General features: G+C 35.8%; 1 protein-coding gene across 4 annotated transcripts in view; it reads right to left on the bottom strand.

Annotated features, from left to right (window-relative positions):
- Positions 1 to 20,597, bottom strand: part of CWF19L2 (CWF19 like cell cycle control factor 2) — a 91,806-nt gene that overhangs the window by 45,205 nt on the left and 26,004 nt on the right. For all 4 annotated transcript variants that reach the window (XM_074860152.1, XM_074860154.1, XM_074860153.1 and 1 more), the window contains 2 exons: positions 17,205 to 17,301; positions 14,402 to 14,491 (listed from right to left, as the gene is read on the bottom strand). In XM_074860152.1, the coding sequence (XP_074716253.1) occupies positions 14,402 to 14,491; positions 17,205 to 17,301 (187 nt within the window). The remainder of the gene's footprint in view (positions 1 to 14,401; positions 14,492 to 17,204; positions 17,302 to 20,597) is intronic.

Here is a 20,597-nt window from a genome sequence, read left to right as displayed (position 1 = left end):
CATGGAATGAGTTGAGGTGGGGGGGAACTCAATAAAAGAGAGCTGCCTCTGTGCCTCCTCAAACGTTTGTCCTTTCTCTTAATGCATCTGATAATCAAATTCTACACCAAGTCTCCATCCTCAGAAGGGTCAACTGTTTCACTTCATATATTACACTCCCCGTAGGCTGCTACCAAACTTAAAACATCTGGCTGAAGATCAAGCAAAAATACAACATAGTAATCAAACACCTGAATCCAAATTTTTTGCAAAAAGCTGTTTATAGACTGAGAGAAGAAAAATCACCAAATCTGCCCATAAACAATGATTAACTTCAGACTTAGAAGTATGATTTTGGACATGCTTCTGGAATGTTTAATGATCATCCAGACAAATAGGCATATGTTTCCTTCCCACCTTTTTACTGTTTAAAAGGTGCTCTAGTTCTGCCTCAAAAATCACTTTCTCAGCTTCCTGATAAATATTGTCCCATGAGGTCCTTCAAAGTTATCTATTTATTCTAGCAATAAGCAATTCACAACTGAACATAGCAATAGAACATCTTTTTATTTTAGCATGATATAAAACTCAGTAGCTGCCACCAAACACTAAGTCACTGTTAAGCTTCTATTTTTAGAAGTAGTCCTCTCGAGATATGATCTTTTCATGTGAACGCTGTGATCCTGGAGATGCAGAATGGTTCACAAACCAAGTAAATTTATGTTTTGTGGAAAAAAATAAGCATTATACTGGAACATACACAATATATATACCAGTATAAGCTGACTTATGTGGGAATACTTCTATTTTTCCACATGCAAGACTTCAGATGGCCTTACAAACTATTTGGGACATTACACTTCAAGAAAGATGCAAAGTTAACAGGAGAGAAACTGGAAAAAAGAAAGAAGAATGACTAGAGGACAAGAAAAAGTTTGTTTTTTTAAAAAAAAAAAGTTGGAAGAAAAGGAGGACAAAATTAGGGAACACAAGCTAGTAGGTTGCAAAAACTCAAAATATTTTGGCAAACAATATGTGATGAAAAAGAGGAAAACAAAAAGGTTTAAATTGGAGAAGAAATGGAAGTTAGGCATTAGAAAGATTCTTCTAATATTAAGGACTGCAGAACAACAGTACAGTTGCCTAAGAAGAATATGGAATCATCACGAGGTTTTCTTTTTTTTGAAAAACAAAGGGCTTGAAAACCACAAAGAACTATAGATGTGTACAATGAAACTAGAGAGAAAGACAGTAAGGCATTAGTAAGTTCTAATGAGAGATTTCAGCAGGCTCTCATTTACACAACATGAAGTGATGCAGAGGATAAACATTTAGATGTAACACATACTGAAGTCTTTGAGTCAGAACCTTACAAGCTGGCAGGTTTTTGTGAGCTTTGTGAGTGTTGGGGTTTTCTTTCCTAATTTCAAATAGTCCAGAGTCCTGACACAACACATATGAGACTGATCACAGCATATTTAGATTTAATATTCCAGAGAAAAGGAAAAAATAAAAATAGTAATATTTAGCTTTAGAAGACAAAGTACAAAAAAAGAAGTGTCCCATCAAAGAGAAGTTAAAGGAGCAGATAAAAGGATAAAATAATTATGGACAGCATGAAGACTAATGTGAGGCCATGTTAAAGGCTAAAAGTAAATGCATATTATGAACCGAGATGAATCCATTGGATCAAATATGCCAGGCATGATTATTCAGAAGATTAAAGATGTTATTAGAGGTAAAGGCATCTTTCAGAAGTCAAAATCCTGTCTAAATAGAACTGAATTAAAAACACAGCATAAATATAGAAAGTTAATTGTATTACCATAAAACGGCAAGGCAAAAGTTGATTTTGAGGAGGATCTTACTAACATAGCACAACAATGGACTAACTACTTTCTTTCCTACTAACAAACTGTGAAATCATCCAGGAGACCTTAAAATATTCCCAGAAACCATAACCATCTTTTATAAAAAAGGCAATAATTATCTTTTTGTGCTTTACATAGAGATTCACTCGAGTCTGGCTTTTTGATTCTGTTTTAACTTGCTTTTAGTATCTGGAGAGTGTATTATTTCTTCATGCAGTGGCATGGCATTACATAGCCTACTTTAAAAACCTCTCAGGTTTCTGAATTAGATTTATTAAAGAAAAATTATTAAATATAAAATATCTTAAGCTATATTATAAACAGAAATGTTGGTGACACTAGTATCATCATCAGATAAATATGATCTATATATAAGTATAATATATATTTTTAAACACATATTTAAGTACTTTAAATACGATAGATATTATTAAATGTTAAAGTTGAAACTGGAGAAGAGGCTCAGTCTCTATCCCTGAATCTTGTGATGACTGCTACACAAACAATATAATTTACAGTCTGAAATGAACAAAGATAGTGTGTATTTACAGAATGAGAGTGGAATTGTTTGTTGCCATTAATTAAGGAACATGAATTTTTACTTCAGGCTAGTTAAATATGCAAAGTACACAGTTGTTCTCACCAAACGTACAAATCGCTATACAGCTATTAACACCCAACGGAACAAAACAAAGCAGACAAGTCTGGTTTTGAAAGATAACTGCTTTAAATTAAATACATGAATAAATAAAATGCAGTTCTGAAAAAGATTTTTGAACTCTCCAGAGATGATGCCTGTTCCACAATCCAGCAGGAGGAAATGGAAAAGCTCTACCACCAGGTGCACAGCTTAATTTGAAGAACAGACACTGGAGTGGCTGAACAAAGGCAGTAAGCAGGCCAAAGCATCTGAGATAGGATCTGATCAGTTGGAACTGGTTTTCAGTGTTAAATAGCTAAAGAGAATAAAATATATTTTAAGAGTCAGTATATTGCGGGATAGGGAGCAAATAGAGCTTGGAAAAACAAACATGTTTGTTTTAATTACTGAGCCAACAAAAAGCTGCATGCTGTGTGAGTTGAAAGCTGTCTGCAAACGTTTACCAAGAGCCTCACTAAAGTGGTACAAACACAGTGTAATAAAGGAATAACAAAGCTCAGCAACAGTCGTCAGCAAGAAACAAACCCCTACAACCAAACGGCAGCTATGGACAAATTAGATGCTGGACTAAGCATACAACCAGTTCCCTTTCTCTTACAATCTATGGCCAATGGAAATGCTTTGAATACTTATTCCTCTATTGGAAAAAGTCTATCCTTATATTATAATATCAAATAAGTGTCTAGAAGACATCTAGCACTTCTCAGAGTGCTGGACTTAGCTATTTCTTCCATCCACTGTCTCCTGTTCTCTTCCATTAGTCTTTCTTCTCCCATGTCAGTTATGCTTCTGTTAGGTTCTCAGGTTGCTTTTACACACGATCACCACAGTTATCAGAAGGATGACTCAATCCCATTTAGAAGGAGCAGTCTGCCTCCTTCAGTGATGGCTATTTGTAAGGTCACATGACATCATTGAGGAGTCAGTGTAGTCAACACCTGCAGTCCCCACATAACATAGGTTTCAAAGCATCTAAGCTACCCTTCAGGCTCTGCCATTTGTTGTGAATAATGGAACTGTCAACTTTAAGGTAATGCTTTATAAAATCAGTACGCAGACCATTCTCCATAGCATGACCAAGGTTTGGATCTCACAGCAAGATAAAATTAAAATGGTCACAGGTCTGTAACAGCAGTCCACTGTATAAAACTTGTATCCTTGATTTCGGTTTCTTACAGCAGAAAACAATATGATTAAGAGAAATAGCAGCATGAGGAAGGGAAGCAAGAGCAAACTTCTACCTAGGTTAAAAATTTAGTATTTCAAAAATGACTCAGTAAACATAGTAATGAGCATCACTATTACAACTTCAAAAGGTATTAAACTATTATAGAAATGGGGTTAAAAAACAGTTTTACGAGATCAGAAATTTGGTCTGCCATAATCAGGACCTTGGTGCTTAACAGTGAGGAGAAGCATTGGAAAATCTAATGCAGGCTGTAACACAGAAATTAACTAGTCTACCTAAGAGTATTTTCATCAGGTAGTGTTAGGTTTATGTATAAAGAATGAGACTAAAAAAAACAAAAAAAACCCCACAAATGAAAAAAGACTCAGCCAAACAAAAACTCCAAACCATAGCTCCTGTTTATAAGTGAAAACATTAATATTAGAAAATGATTAGGTACTTAGATAACTTCTAATTGTTTGGTCTCTATCCTTTCTTTCCCCCAGTCAGTGAGTGAGCAGATTAATAACACGTTATGTAAAAAACTTAATTTCATCTCATTGATATAAAATCAGTTTCCCTTTAAATTCAACAATTCTTTGGTCTTATATTATGAAAAAGGTTATTTTAGCCAAACTATTTATTACTCAGTATAAGTAACATGACCTTCTTACTCCTCTTTATATTGAATGCCTTCAATCATCCCTGTATTCAAAAGTCTTTCTGTTTGCTCTCAGTACTTATTGTCTTAGATAGGGTGATCAGAATAGCATCTCGTGAATAGAACGGACACGCACACAAACCTCAAATTAAATTCAGTAAGAGCTGCACTGCCAGCCTGTGGAAGCAAGATTGGAACTAGTAATGTGTAACTTACAGCAGTTGGTACTGTGTCCAGTGATGTGCCTAGTTATGGGCAAACTAAAGCAATTAAGTCTAACTTAATAATATTGGTTGTCAGGAAACCACATAACCTTGCAAACACAACTTTAAAAAAAGGTCTAAAGATGCAGTTTGATATTTTAAATTGTTAGCTACACTTTGAAATGGTTAGTCACTTAATCATACAATCAATGAGCCACCGTAGGCATGAGATGTAAGAAAATTTTTTTAAAAAGTAATGACTACATGGTTTGTTTCTATAGCAAGAACATCTGATACAAGACATATATACTTAGACCATAAAAAAAGAAAAGTATTACAACATGTTGGTTCTTAAGTCCACAAATTGATGTTTCATCTTATCAGAGACAGAAATGTAATATAGAACTGAAAAGGTGATAAGAAGTTTGGCATATGTTAATAAAATAACATTTACTTAATAACATTTAGTAACAAGTAAATAAAGAATTCCAGTAAAAGTACTGCAAGAAGTTTCAAAAATATTCAGGCCTCAATACTCACTATTTAGAAAAGAGATTTACCCTAGCTCTGTGTTGTGATTTATTATTAAATGAATACATGTAGAAAAGAGCCTTCAAAAAAAAAAAAGCAAAGGAAGAATGTGGACGATTAGATGTTGCAGAACAAAGATTCAGCTCTGCATCCTTTTAAGCTTCTAATCATGTATATCCATACCCTCAAGCCATTATCACTGCTGTTATTTTGCGAGACATCAGAACAAAGCCAAAGACTTGAAAAAGCAAGGAGCCTAGAACATCTTCTTACCTAGACAGGCAGAACAGGATGGTAAAGCTAATACTGACATTGGTAGTGGCACTTCCATTCCAGACACCAGTGGAGAGCCCCACTCTCCACAGCCATCAGTGCAGCACCCATGAAGAATCTCTGTAAAAATCTCATGTGCACAACTTTGCAAGCCATGCTGCGAGCTGGAAGTATCTTGTTATCCAGATGTACTGTTCCAAAGCCAAATGTCCAAATGTCTTCATTCCTTTTAGAAGGATGGGTGCATAGTTTAACTGCTCCTCTTAAACAGCCTACTCCTATAAAATGTTTCTGGTTTATATGGGTAGCAATGGCTAATGAGACCTTACATGTAACTACACTAAAGACCAGGTGGTCCCAACAGTCATTGGTTGATGGAATTCTCCTTTCAAAATCTCATTTTGAACAAAATAATTGTATTTCATTGCTTAAACATACAAAATATATTGTTAATTTATGGTTCACACTTTTATAAATGGTTTTACGTGTAAATTATTTCAAGTCCAAAAAGGTTTAATACCATTTATCAAGGCTGTGCGAGGACAAAGAGAAGCATCAGTGAGGTTCTACCTTTCCATTTCAGATTGGAAAAATCTACTGTACCAGAAAGGCTTTTCAGGAATGTTTTTGCTTTTGTTTTTTCTTGAGGTTGGGGGGTGTCAAATTTGTTAAGAAAACCAGAACGTACTCTGAAGAAACACAGTGAAAGGATAGGTACAGCAGTATAAATATGCAGAAATTCAACACAGTATTAGGAGAAAAACAGAGCTAGAAAAAATGGCACCATCAGCACAAGTGCTGCACGGCACTTGGATACAGCTTTTGCTTCTAGTGTCAAAGCATACTCCAAAACTTTTGTATTATCTGTTTGAACTCCAAGTAGTTTTATCTACTCTGCCTTTTTATACTTGTTACATGTACTGAAACCAGTAAGATATTTCACATCATTTAGTTACTGATACAATTTCTTCAGTACTTTTTAATTGCAAAAACCAATTTCCTATAAATTATATTAAGACAAAGTGGCTTAAGTTCCTGAATATGTTTTTGTCTTGTAAATAATTGTGTAATCTTCTCTTACTGACATCAACAAGAGTGTTCAGGAAATACACTCACCAGAAGCTGCATATACTTATTATTTTTAAAAAATATGCACTAACAATATTAAAGCTGTTCTGCAAAAGTGTGCCCACTTTATTATTCCCTGTTCCAGTCAGAGATAGTCAACTCTGTATGGAAAACACAAACTTTTGCCGAAGAAAGAATAGCACAGCCATACTGCAGACCCAGTTCACATGTGATGGAACAGCAGGAATTAGAAATTATGATGAGCTGAAAACAACTGAGAGTAAACAGGCCAAGAGCCATCTGTTGCTGTATCTCCCCACCATCTGAAGTTCCAAATGAAATCACAGATTTTTATTGTGCATTTAGTGATGATCATTAATCCCCAGCATTCTCGTTTTTATACAAATCTCAGCTATATTTTTCTGAGAAGCAGTTTTAAATCACAGAATCACACAGAATCGTCTAGGTTGGAAAAGACCTTGAAGATCATCCAGTCCAACCATTAACCTAACACTGACAGTTCCCAAATAATTCTTTCAGTGATTCTTTATATATCGTAAGTCTAAAAGCATTACTACAACTCTATTATAAAGTTTTGCATTGGGTATGTCACAATGAAAGGCCACTCAATGATGTGTTATTAAAACATATTACAGATAAATTTTGACAACCAAATATTTTTATTGCAGAAAAATACCTGCATTTATAGTTTTGATTCCCAAATCTAAAATTAAACATGCTGGCACACCTGCAATTTTTAATGTTAATTTTCAGTGTAATTTCTTTTTTGGTTTGGGGGGTTTCTTGTTTGGTGATGGGTTTGGGTTTTCTTAAAGAAAAAAAAAAGCACACATCAGAAGCCCTGATTATTTTTCTTCTTTCACTTAGGAGATTTTTTTCCTGAGTTTTTTTGCTCTACCTTGAGGAATATAGAGATCTTGTGGAAAATATATATATATTTATATATATTTTTGTGTGTGGTATATATATCTATCTATATTTGTCTCAATCTCTGTTCTATTCCTTAGGCTTTAAATGTACTTATTAAATGAATCACACTAGACTGAAGGCTGATGGACTTCCACAGAAAATTCAGTTATTCAAATGAAGATTTGCTATGTTGAAATCATTTGTGTTTTCCTTACAATTTCTCAAATGCATGACAGAAAAGCCTGTATGTTTCTCTTTACTTTTTCAGAACTTCACACTTCTTTTAAATACTCTCTGATAGTATATCCTCTATCATGTAATTTTGCTTAAAGTACCACCTTTCATTCAATTTTATATTGATTTTGTATTTTAAACACAATTCATCATTATTAAGAACTGCCTCTAGCAATTCCTCAGCAGAGACTACTTTCTGTTTCCTGCATACTGATCAAGTGTTACGGAACACAGTTAACAGGCTGAGAGTTGAGAAGCTTTTTTACATATAGGCCATACATCATTTGGAATTGAAAACAGTTTTAAAAGATACATACACTTCATTCATCCACCACCATGAACTGAGTCTAGATTTACCTAATTTTGTATCATGTCAATATACTTCCTGATTAAAAAAATAAACACAATTAAGTCAGTTTGTAGCAACACAAAAACAAACTGTTCTTCATTTAGCAGATTTGACTAATTCTTATGCAGGGACCATATCGAAGGAAGCATGAGAAAAGATGGAAAAAATTCTGAAGAAAAAATTGAAAAGGGAAAGCACACAAATAATGCACAAATTATTTAGATTCATCACAAAGAACACTTTCTACATGCAGATTAAAACATAAAAGCAGCTATATTGGATCAAACCAAAGCCCAATGTGCCTTCTCCAGCAGTAACCAAAAGTGAATGCCTAATGAAGAGTACAAAAAGAAAGGATGCCTCCAAGCATTTGTGACTCAGCAATTAAGAGCCAGACATCATTTCTGTACAATCCTCAAATGATTTATTTTTCATGAACGTGTCCAGTCTCTCCCTGAATCTACTTAAGCTCTCAGCATCCACAACACCCTGGAGCAACCATTCCACCAAGAGTCACATTTTTTCCCACTTGTTTTCGATCTGCCTTTTCAATTTGGACCAGATGATTGTTGTTGGACTAGATCATTGTAGGTCCCTTCCAAATGAAATATTCTATATTCTGCCTCTTGCTCATTTAAATTTTACCTCCCAATTTTTGTACCACCAAAAACCACTACAAATGATGTGCCTCAAAGTAGTGCTAATGTTCCACATATATTTTGTGAAGTAAAAATACAGAATCAAAGCATAGTACACAAAGTACTAAAACATAGTACATCATCAAAGTACTGACAATGGCAGGAGTAACAGTCTCATAACTAATGCACTCGAATCAAGAGTTGTGTAGCACTTTCAGGTAACAGAAATACAAACTGTACTTAGAGGCAGAAGTTATTTTTTAAATGCTGAAGTCTCCATGGTTTTCTGCTGTGTCCTTACATTCAATAAGTACTGATTTTCATCCCCTATCCTAACTCAGAAACCCTATGGTACAACAGCCTTTTCTTACACAGTTTCACTAGGGCTGAAAGTGCAATTTTGCTTTTCTCAGAATGCCCATGACAAATCAGACATAAGCAGCTGTACATAAGCATAATTTAATTCTATCACAAATGAAATTAAAACATTTAATTCAGGTTTAGTCTCTTCATACAGCCCAAATTCCTCTTTTACATATTCACCCAGTTTTTTGATTTCCATAGACTCTGAAGGTTGCCTCCTGCTCAAGACAAAACAAGCACAATCTACATTTAAATTCATCCTTTTAAAAAGGGTCTTTGCATGTGTATTCATTGTAGTTGTATACACATGACTCACGTATTTAAGTACAATAACCATTAAGGCCCCAAATTTCACTTAACAGATAGTTCAACCATAATCCTACTAAAATTTATAAGACTACATGCTTAAGGTAACCTGCAGTGAAGAACAGAAGGGCTCTACCCAAGCTGAGACATCCACGCACCGTGCAGCAGACACACCACACAGGTAACTTCCGTCTACAGTCTTTCAGGATGCTGCATTCAGACATGTCAATGTCTCTCACTGGAGCTGAGCACACAAAACCAGTTGAGACACGTATGCATTTTGCACTTAGTGCTTTTAGTCACAGACTTTCCATTTACAACAGACACACACAGAGTCTCTACCCCATGAGAGCTACCCAATCCAATGTGCCCTAAGTCAGGTTTGTTAAGCGTCTAGAGTGCTTCACGTTTCATACTAGACCTGTTAGGATCAGAACGTTTCTTTAACGTTACTAATACAGAAAATAACCTATGATGCACTTAAGGATATCAGATACTGACATATTTAGAGGTGCAAAGAGAAGAAATACTAATAAATCTACCTTTTACCTCCAATTATCTTCCTGTCTAGTCTGGTGTTCTGTTTCACAAAGACTTGTTACTGAGGAGCTTTCCCAACTTACAGCAGCCTGATACACCACGGTGTCCTCTCACAGTCCTTCTGCTTACTGTACAGCAGAAGACATATCTTCTTAACTGCATATTCAGGCATTAAGCCTGATAATAGCAATGCTTCTTAGCTCTCCTAGCACAACTAACTAGGAAAATACTTACAGTAGCACACCAGTTCAGAGGCTAGTAAAAAAAATTTACCCTCTATTTAGGTTTCAAATACATATGTGTGTGTGTATATATATATGTATTTATTTATAGATATAGATATTTTATCAAATAAAATTAGTTACAAGAAAGAAGTAGGAAAAAGTACAATTGAGAAATTAAATATTTAAGATGATGTGGAAATTATGTAGGAAAAAAATAATGGGGAAAAAAATTAAACAACTTCAGTGAACTAATATCCCCAAATAACATTCCCTAGCCTTTTTCTCGAAGTACCAAAAAGGCAAAATAACAGCTATTCATATGCCTTCAAGAAGAATATATATAAAAACCTACCTCTTCAAATATATATAAAAACTAACCTCTTCAAAAAAACCACACAAATTTTATTGAAAAATTCGTATCTCAATTCAGGCAAAATAATTCCATTTATAAAGCTACTCAAAAGCCATAAACAATTTAAGAACAACTCAACTAATAAATTTTCATCTTTTCAGCACTTTGGACACATGGAAGGCTAGCAATTGAAAACAAATCAAATGTTAGACTGGCAAAATGAGGACTGCTAGTGCATAAAAGAAACGCTTCAATACTGTTGAAAAATGGTTTAAGACAAAGTTAGTATCTTTTTTTTTAATATCAGGAGAAGCCAAACATGGTTCAGCCTATATTGAATTTTAATCTGGGATACCTTCATACACAGAAAACCTACAACGTTAATATTTGTGGGCGTTCACTTCATTAATAGAAACATCACACTAACTACCAAGGACAACAAAAAATAAAAAAGAAAAAAGAAAACATTAACAGCAATCCTCTTCCTCAAGGTAAATTTTTGCTATAAAATTACCCAAGTGGGCTTACTCAGGATGCAGCTATGGACTTCTCTTTTGCTTCAGTATCTTCTACAATTTTCTTGCTATTCTAGGTTCAGAAAGATGTATACATTCATGCTTTTTAGCTTTTCAGCAGGAAATGTCTACTTGCAACATCTAAATGCACCACAAACAGCAGGTCTTAAAAGTACAGATGGTTTTGGCCAAAACAAAAACTAGTAATAAAATGGTCTTACAAGGATCTGTACACTTGGTGAAATACATCGGCTGATAAATGTACGTTTTTTAAACACCAAACATCAGTACTTGAAAACTGTACTTCAAAACCACATTTTTGGGGTTGCTTGGGGTAGAATTCTTGTCTAAATCAAACTATAAAAGCTAGATTTGCCTCTATTCGCACTTAGAAACAAATAAATAAATAAAACCGGTATTTAAGCTTCCACTTTACAGTCCCTTCAGCCTGTAGTTTCTTGATCACTTTAAGGCAGAATAAACCAGCACCACTGTCAAAAGAATTGATCCTGTCCTTTATACAAACCCCAGCCGCCCATGCACACCCCCAAGTCTTCATTCAGTCACACAGTGAACTGAATTGGGAAATTGATCCAGGTTCAATTAATCAAGAAGAAAAAAACTTTCCTAGGGAGATGCATTCAGAATTGCCTTCACTGCTTCTGGATTTATCTCCCCATTTCTCCCAACTGAGTGAAAATAAGGCAAAGCCACGTTTCCGGACCTTTCAGCATGAAATTGGCCATGCTGCTCCAAGGAACCAGAGACAGACCTGCCTGAAGCAAAATGCTTTGTGTTTGTTATTGGTAGCAGAGGCAAAGCTAACTTTGGGATCAGTGGGACATCCATTTGGAAAATGACTTCTGTGGAAACTGCTTCAGGTATCTTACTTGAGATTAACCTGGCTGAACTGCCTGAGGCTATCACTTGGGTGGTCAATGTTATAAAAAGACTGAACAGTATCAAATACAGCTTCACAAATCAGTCTCTCTTGTGTGATAAGATGGTTTCTGAACATCTGGGCTGTTTAAACACACAGTGTGATACAGCTGGCCCTTGGTACACAGGAGTACCCAACACATTCTGCTTGTGTCCCAGTAGTCCAAAATCAGTTTGAAGCCATAAAGCCAGTAAGACTATTCTGGCAACTATCACACGGATAGGACTTAGGACAAAGCAACTGTCAGCTTTGCTGGACTGCTCACACTCAGAAGCCACGTAATACAGGCTAGAAGTAGCCATGAAACAAGCACAGGCAAGGCATATTCATAAAGACAAGACAGCAAACCTCTAAAATGTACAGGAAGACCTTCACCCTCTGGAACGCAAGGCCTGGCAGTAATTAAAACCTGATTGACTTCAAATAAACATCAAGGTTTTCACCGTGTTTTGGGGAGTCTGCCAATTTACCACAAGTCTAAGAAGTTGAACAACTTTACAGCAAGTCGTAAAGAGGTTGATCCTGTTCTGGTATGGTGCAGCTCAAAAGCTCACCTTTGCAGAATTACAAACATCAACCCTGTTGTATCTGTAAGGGACTATTTGCACTGGCAAACCATGGAAAGTTCAAAACAGCTGGACTGTCAACAGTCCTGGTTCCCACAAAATAAAGATCATTTCTGCAAGACAAATGGACTGTAACACAAAAATAAGCAGCCTAAAAACCAAGCTACTACATCTGGAATTATGTTAGAAGCTGATCCTGAGCTTCAGAGAAAGCCAACATGGAACTCACAAGGGTAGTCATTTTGCATCCAATATACTTCAAAGAGGAAATTTTATATCCCTTCAATCATCCAAAGAAGCTTATACCAGTCACAACACTAAGGTGGTCAATGGGGGCTTAGCCAAGCTCCCACAGGAGAGGAAGAAAAAGAGGCAGCACACTAGAGGTATTCACAACCTTTTTCTCCATGTTTAAGGGAATGCAGGACAAGGAGTGGACATGCCCTGTAAGTCCCCAGACCCAGCTTGAGTAAATAAGCACACAAGAGTACAAAACTGAATATGGACAGGCACACAAAAGATAAAAGAAACATCATAGTTGTCTTATAGCATATTCATGAATAGAAATTACTAAGTCAATCCCTTTGAGGCTTTAGGACAGCAAGATAGTATTTTCTGATTTAGCCAAGTCTATAATACACCTTTCTTTTTCACTAAGGCTCCTCCTGGACTACTCATACATTTTTCAGATGCCAGTCCAGAGATAGACTAGGACCCAGGTCAGGCCAGAAGGATGCAGACTATTTTGGTCAGTTTATCCTTCTGAATCCTCAAATTCTTGCCTTGCTGAGCTTGGCGTTTCTACATGTAGGGAGGAATCTCCCTGTTGCAGAGCAGCCTATCACTTGGTAAAAGCACAAGCTGTGAGAATAAATTGAAGAGAGAATAGATTGAAGAGAACAGATGAAGATAGCTAGAAAGAGAGGTCTCATGCTAAATATGTTTTCACTTGTTTTTTTTAAATTATTTTTCCTTTCTGAAAATTCAAATAGCATTTACATTTGATACTTCTGCAATGACTACATGCTGTTAGTTTTAAACATTAAGATAAAAATCAGACTACAGTTAAGACTAAGGCTGACAAAAATTGTTATTCATGACTCAATTTTTAAGCAACGGGTCTTTACCAACATTTCTGAGGACCACCCATAACGTGCCCTCTACTTTCCAATCTTAAAATCCGAGTGGATTTTTTCCTGTGTAATACACAACTCCAATCTGCTTTATTGGTTTTCTGTATATACACGAAAAACATGCCTAAGAATTGCACTGCAACAAAGCAGAGTCTACCTACACAGAGCTTTTGTAATCTTAAATTCTTGTGAATTCAAGGTCTGAGGCTTTATACTTTATACTGCTGTCACAACATAGTCAGCAAGAGGCCACATATTAACTTCCAGTTCAGTCTGTCTTCTAAAGACTGCAGGAATACTAGTCAATGTATGAGGTCTAAGATTAAGCCTTTTAGACAAAAAAATATTAGGGGCTTTTCAAACTCACACTGACTTGCAGCTGAATTTTCACTTGTGGAATTGGGGTCAAATTGAACAAGAACATGAGTTTTTGTCTAAAAGTCTCCTCTCTATCGTGAGGACAGAGCTCATAACTGAAAATATTGACCCTGTTTCCTTGTAGCTATATCAAAGTTGGTATGGAAAAAGATTACTATCCATTTCTTGAATACCACCTTTCAAAAAGAACATTTAAGTGCCAGCTTCTTCAGAGACATCAGAGTTATGTAACAACCAGCACAGTCAACAACATGACACATATCACTTTTATTTTTAATGGAAGATAGATATCATTGCTGAGAAAATATTACCAGCAAAAAAATCCTATGGAACTTGCTGAACTACAGTGGAGAAAGCTTTGTTTACCACCAAAAAGTACAATTCAATTTGAACAGTAACTCAGCTAAAGTTACACCTTTTAATTTTCCTAAGTACATTTCATGTTCTCTATAATTCAGCTGCTACCTGCATTAGCACACTGTGTTAGCACAAAGAAAAGAAGAATATTTTCCCCTTACCTCTCTGCCAGACTTTGATGGAATCTGCCCTTGACTCTCCCTCAATTTGCGAGCGTTCTCAAGTTCTGCTTGAAGTTTTGAAGCTAACTCCTTCAAAGAAAGTGGTAATACTCCATTAGTTTAACCATTTGAAAGTTTTAGAGATCATTATATCAGAATTAACTATTCATTCAATTTCTTCATGTTTTAATTTTTTTTTTAAACTCTAATGACACAAAAGACTAAAGAAAATACGTCAATATAATTCACGCAAACCTTTACTGGAAATAAAATTTAAAAAAATTGCTCAGAACAGAGGCATCTAAAGTATAAGCATATATACTGTCATAAAAACACCAGGAAAAATTATGCTTAAACATTATTCAGTTATACTAATAAATGCTTCGTGTAGCTAAGCATAGATACTACTTTATGTATAGGAAGCTAAATAAAGAGGCCTGAACACATCAAGTGTATAACCTTTCCAGGTTATGCTACATATCCTTTTATTATGCTCTCTCATCCATCTGTTTATTTAATAAATACAAGCATTTTAGAATATCTTGGTTTGCTAAGAATTGCCAGGTGACAACCCATTAACCTATAAGAAATACAAGAATTTATACTGACCACTTTGCCAGTTTCATCGATTGGACTCAAACAATCGTGCCTATACTTGCTTCCCCAAAATTAAGTCATTTGATCAACACCAAGCAGCAAGTCAATAACAAAAATAGATTCAGAATTCATTTGTCCCACATGGTCAACCTTGAGCTCTGACCACCAGGACATGCTGTTACATAGCCATCTGTTCTGGTGTGTGGGGCTGAACTTGTTTAAACAAGCTGCATTTTCAATCTTACCAGAGAAAGTACATGAAAAAAATAGTTAAACGAGGCAAAGATTAGTTATTTTATTATGTATGCTGTGGTTGTTTTGGGGATTTTTTAACTAGGCTAATTTCAGAGTGCATATGTAGAAAAATGTATATATAAAATTAACAGTAAAATTGTAATGTTAGCTTCTGCTACATTATTTTAGTCAAAACAAAACAGTAGAATAATACAAGAATCACACTCTCCCCACAGAACACCTGTATATATTTATTCAAATTACTCTTATTTGGTTACTGTAAGGTTGAAAAGAAAAAAACCCAAACTTGTGCCCAAACTTTTATTTGTACAATGCTATTGAAGCTGAGCAGTAGGAAGAAAAAAGTTCATAAATTTCTGGTGCTCTCCATGAGAGTCTTTGGAAAACTTTCCCCTCCCCAGTTCTTTATAGCAACTAATGCATAGATAGCTCCAATCATTTTCCCCTGTAGGAAAATATCTTAAAATAGTATCTTAAGTGACTAACACCAGTCCCTCACAAACCTATCATATAATTACATTCATGAACATACTTTTTCCTCCCTAGTGTATTTTTTTGTATATTAACTAGGAAAACTACAAATTAAAACATGGAGGCCAGCTGTTTAAATCATTAACAGTCATTATATCTTAGAAAATACACTACATGAAGTTACTTTTAATTCACTTTTGAAGTTGGTAAGATTTCAAATGGACAGGATTTCTAGAAAAAGTGTATTTGTTGAAATTTTGTAACGCTACATACACACATCTGTCTAAAGTCTTGGAAAAATAATTTTTAATATAAAATCGGTTTGCAAAGAAAATATTTATAAAACAGACACCTAACAAAATTTCAATTATGTGATAGGGGCTTTGACAAAGACCAACACCATGTCCAAATCCAGCAGTAAATTCATATGCCAAACATGCTAAAACTTCCCATAAATCAAAGAATCAATAGGTATCAGGAAGTATTAATTTGGCAGTTGAAGTCATAAGATGTCTTATCTATTACTTCTTAGTGATGCAGATTTTGGGTGTAAATACTCTGTCACAAGAGGCAAGGTAAACAGGTGCACTAAACATCTTTAAAAATAAAATACAAAGGCACATATTGATAGCATTCACTTGTAAAAAATGTTATTTAATTATATCCTTCAAAAAATTCCATCAATACTTCCTTAAGAGCAGCTACTCAGAGCAAGCACTTGTAAAACATAACTTAAAAACTAACAGACTGTGAGCTTGTTATAACAGAAACTCCGAGGCAGCACTACTGAATGCAATTGACTCACTATAGCCATACTTATATGTAATAAAAAAAAAAAAATACACTTCCCAAGTTTAGAGTGTTCCAAAAGAGTGAAATTCTTGATCCTTCAGGTTGCCTCCTAAAGCAGCATTAAACGTGCAGCTGTTTATCTCAGCTCCATGGACCAAGTCAGGGCAGACATCTTGTAGAGCTGACCACAAAGCATTACATAGTTGTTCTCATTGCAGAGCTGCATGCAATGGCCAATGCAGCTCCTTTCAGTTTTAAATTTCCGTATCATAATTAATGAGTATGCTTATACAGCAGAGCTATGGACCACAAGCATCTACTTGTGACAAAGTTGATGAAATAACAAAAGCTCCAGACACTGTCTACCTTGTAACAGACGAGGAGCTTTGTAGTTTTTACCTGCTCCCTGCTTAATAAAAAGGCATTAAAACCTATACAAAAGCCAGAGAACTGGTTTTGGATATGCTGCCTAGCCTACAAAACCTGGGGACCTGAATCCTCTACTCTAGTCTATGAACCACTGCATTTAAAGCAGAAGGTACAGTAAAAGCAGTATCTTCAAATCCTACCTGATCAAATTTTGCAGGACTGTATTTGCTTGAATCAATACCTTTTTTTAAACAACTGAATCACTGTGAGCTTTAAAGAAAAATTGCAGTAAATCATGACAATTTTTCCAAAACATTACCATGTCTCCCATGAGTTCTGCCTTCACAATCCTCGCTCCCAGTCTGTTCATCTCCTCTTCACTAAGGACCCGAGGAGGCTCATCCTTTGATGTATATCTGTAAAACACCAGAAGCACTAAACATAGAAAAACAATGTAGTATTCACCTATCTAATTGAGTATTATATGCCTGCTGTACTGGTACATATGCTCCTATTGTCAAAATAATTTATAACAACATTATTACAAAAATATATTTACAGTCAGAAGTTGCCAAGGACCATGAAACCAAAAAGCTTGAACAAAATTTCAATGAGGTATGTTTCCTTTTACTTTTGAGATCAGTTAAAAGGAAAAGAACCACCTATGAACATTTTTTCAGCATCAAAAAACAGTCAAGAGCTAGTAGCAGGTATAAGCAGACAACAAGCAAGGAAAAGAGGAGCAGAAAGAGTAATTTAAACCCACTCTGTAATTCTCCTTTCTGGCTTTGGTCATGTTTTTACTTCTGAGCTCCAGCCAAGTTATCTATTTCCCAGTTGTTCTTCTGTACGCCAAATGGACTTCCATCTCTTGAAAACTACTTATATACCCATACTTACCTTCTCATGGTACAATCTTTGCTTCTAAAGACATTATGGCTGATATGGTGGAGTTTCCATGAAAAATTAAATGGTACAGTTCTTAAAATATGAAGTGTCCCTAGAGAAGCCACAGCTAGTAATATAGTATTGTATCTTAATTTTAATATTAAAAAGTCAGTGTATGCGTTCTTATGATAATAAATAAGGTCTCTAAGAATTACTGCAAAGAGGCATCAAACAAGTTTGGCTCTTTTTCTCTACTAAAGAGACTAAATACTAAAACCAACTACTTCTAAAAGTAAAATATGTAACACAAAAGAGACATAAGAATACAGTTATGATATTGGTTGCTGCTGTTAAAAGAGAGAGAGAATTCACTCAGTACTCAGCATGGTTAAACCCTGTAGGATCTGAAGAATGGGAGAACTTTGAAGATGTAGTCTTCATCTGTTTTGAAGATGCCCAATCCAAAACCCAAAAAACTCAGCAGAAACATTTACATTAACTTCACCAGAAACAGAACCCTCAAAGGCGAAGTTCTCACTTCTCCTTAACCTACATTTTTCAAAACAAGGCAGATTATTTCAGTAACGGGAGCAAGAGGTGTTTATTAATTTATACATGCTTTTTTTAAGCAGTGCTAGTGCTTGAATCATCGTCTGAACTTTCCGAGACTTGAGACATTGTTTTGCTTTGCTTTTTATCTTGTCTCAAATTAAACTCTGAAGCAGTCACATTATGAAGTGTGATTTTCAGCAAACACTAGTTGGATGGACTCTTCCCTCTGGGGAGATCCCTTGGATATCCAATCAGCACTTTTAATTAACCTGTGTCATAACTGTCCAAAACACTTTGATTTATAGGCTGAAGAAACCCTGTGTTTTAGAAGGGATAAAACTTAAAAGGTACACTGTCAGCCTGAGAGATGAGGAACTGAAGCTGAAATAACACCTATTAATCCAAGCCTTCACATCAATGAAGATTTTTTTGTGACTGACTGACAACATCACTGAAAGAGTACATGTATTACAAGACTTGAAACTTTAAGAAGAAAAAGAAGCAGCATCTTATAATTTATTCCCAACAGATAACTACCCCACACATCCAAACCTGAAATTTTCTACAAAATTCTACAAAAAAAAAAGACAACTCTCACTGAAGGAAACAGGAAGACAGGTCATACACTATCTTAAAACACACACAAGCTTAGGAGTTAAGAGTCAGCTTAAAAGAACCTGGAAATAAGTAAGTCAATAAGCAGAGACTATATGGTTTTCCAGGCCTAAGTAATCTCCACTTCACTAATAAATCAGCTCAGTAATTGTATTGGCTAAGAAATATAATTAAAATATCAAAGATGATGCATAATTGGGTTTAACAGTACCAAAACAGAAAACACAGGCAAAAGAAAGTATCAGCTAAATAGTTTCTATGCTTAGTTCTCTTCTGTGAGGAAAAGAATTATCTTTTCTATCATAATAATTAGATTCTTTGAACTTGAATAAGCAAACCACTTCCGTACACAATCTAGTTTCCCAAAATGTGCAGCTCTGTCTACTTACAATTAGCATTGCACTTACTACATGTGGTAACCAAAAGCTAAAACGTACAGGTTTTGTACTTGCAATAAAAAAACCCAAGTGAATCCCTCTTATTTCACAAAAAAAAAAAAAAAAAAAAAAAAGACTATAAAGGACTATTCGCTTTTTTTAAGATAATAAAAATGAGACAATGGTATCACTAACTTCTACTCAGTAATTACATGCTCTGCTAGGTCTGGCTGGGATGCAGTTTATGGTCTTCATAGCAGCCCGTATGGTGCTGTGCTTTGGACTTTAACTGGTGACAGCACTGATAACACACCAGTGTTTTGGCTGTGGCTGAACAGTGCTTACACAGCCTCAAGGATTTCTCTGTTTCTCACTCTGCACCCCCAGCAACTAGGGTGGGGTGGGCAAGAGGCTGGGAAGGGGCGCAGCCAGGACAGCCGACCTAAACTGGCCAAAGGGCTGTTCCATGCCACGTAACATCATGCTCAGCAATACAAGCTGGGGACTGCAGTCTTCCCTAAGTAGCTGCTGCTTAGATACTGGTTGGGCATCAGTGTGCTTGTGGGAGGTGGTGAGTGACTGATTGCCTTTGCTTCGTTTGGTTTTGTCTCTTTCCTTCACTTGTTAATCTGTCTTTATCTGATACATGATTTTTTTTTCCCGTTTGCTCTTCTGGTTCCCTCTGCAGGAGGGAGCATGAGCAAGCTGCTGGGAGCACGATCAGCTGCTTGCTGGGGTCAACACACCACACAGGCAAAGCAACACCCAGCTCCACACCTTGCCCCCGACAAAAACAACCAACCAAAAAAACCCAATTAAAAAAAACCTCAAGGTGCAGGGTCTCTCTCACTCAGTCTCTGAATTTTGGACAAGCCCCCATCCAAACCAGTAGTTCACTACAGTTAAATAACGTCTACTGGATATCAGGACTCCTGTTTGCCATCAGCTGTACAACAGAGCTGTTAGGTCTTGCTTTCTCCTTCTGGAAGTCATGGAGGAAACAAAACTGAGAATGAAGGTAGACTTACTAAAGGATTATATATCATTTACACAGATTATTTGCTGCTAATCAGTGAAGTATTTGGGGTTTTTTTTAAAAGTGCATGATATTTAAGATGAAAGATAAGACTCTAACTACGCATAATCATGCCTTTTTATGTGCACAAAAAAGAAGCTTAACAGGGTGGGGTTTTTCCAGACACATAGTTCTGAGAGTATATTTTCATTTTCATGGAGTCTGTGCCTGAACTGCAGTGCAGATGCAATCTCCCAGCTCACCA

The sequence above is a fragment of the Strix uralensis genome, chromosome 2, assembly GCF_047716275.1.
Source record: "Strix uralensis isolate ZFMK-TIS-50842 chromosome 2, bStrUra1, whole genome shotgun sequence".
Taxonomy (NCBI): domain Eukaryota; kingdom Metazoa; phylum Chordata; class Aves; order Strigiformes; family Strigidae; genus Strix; species Strix uralensis.
The sequence above is the reverse complement of the archived record's forward strand: the minus strand, read 5'-3'. Positions and strand labels throughout refer to the sequence as shown.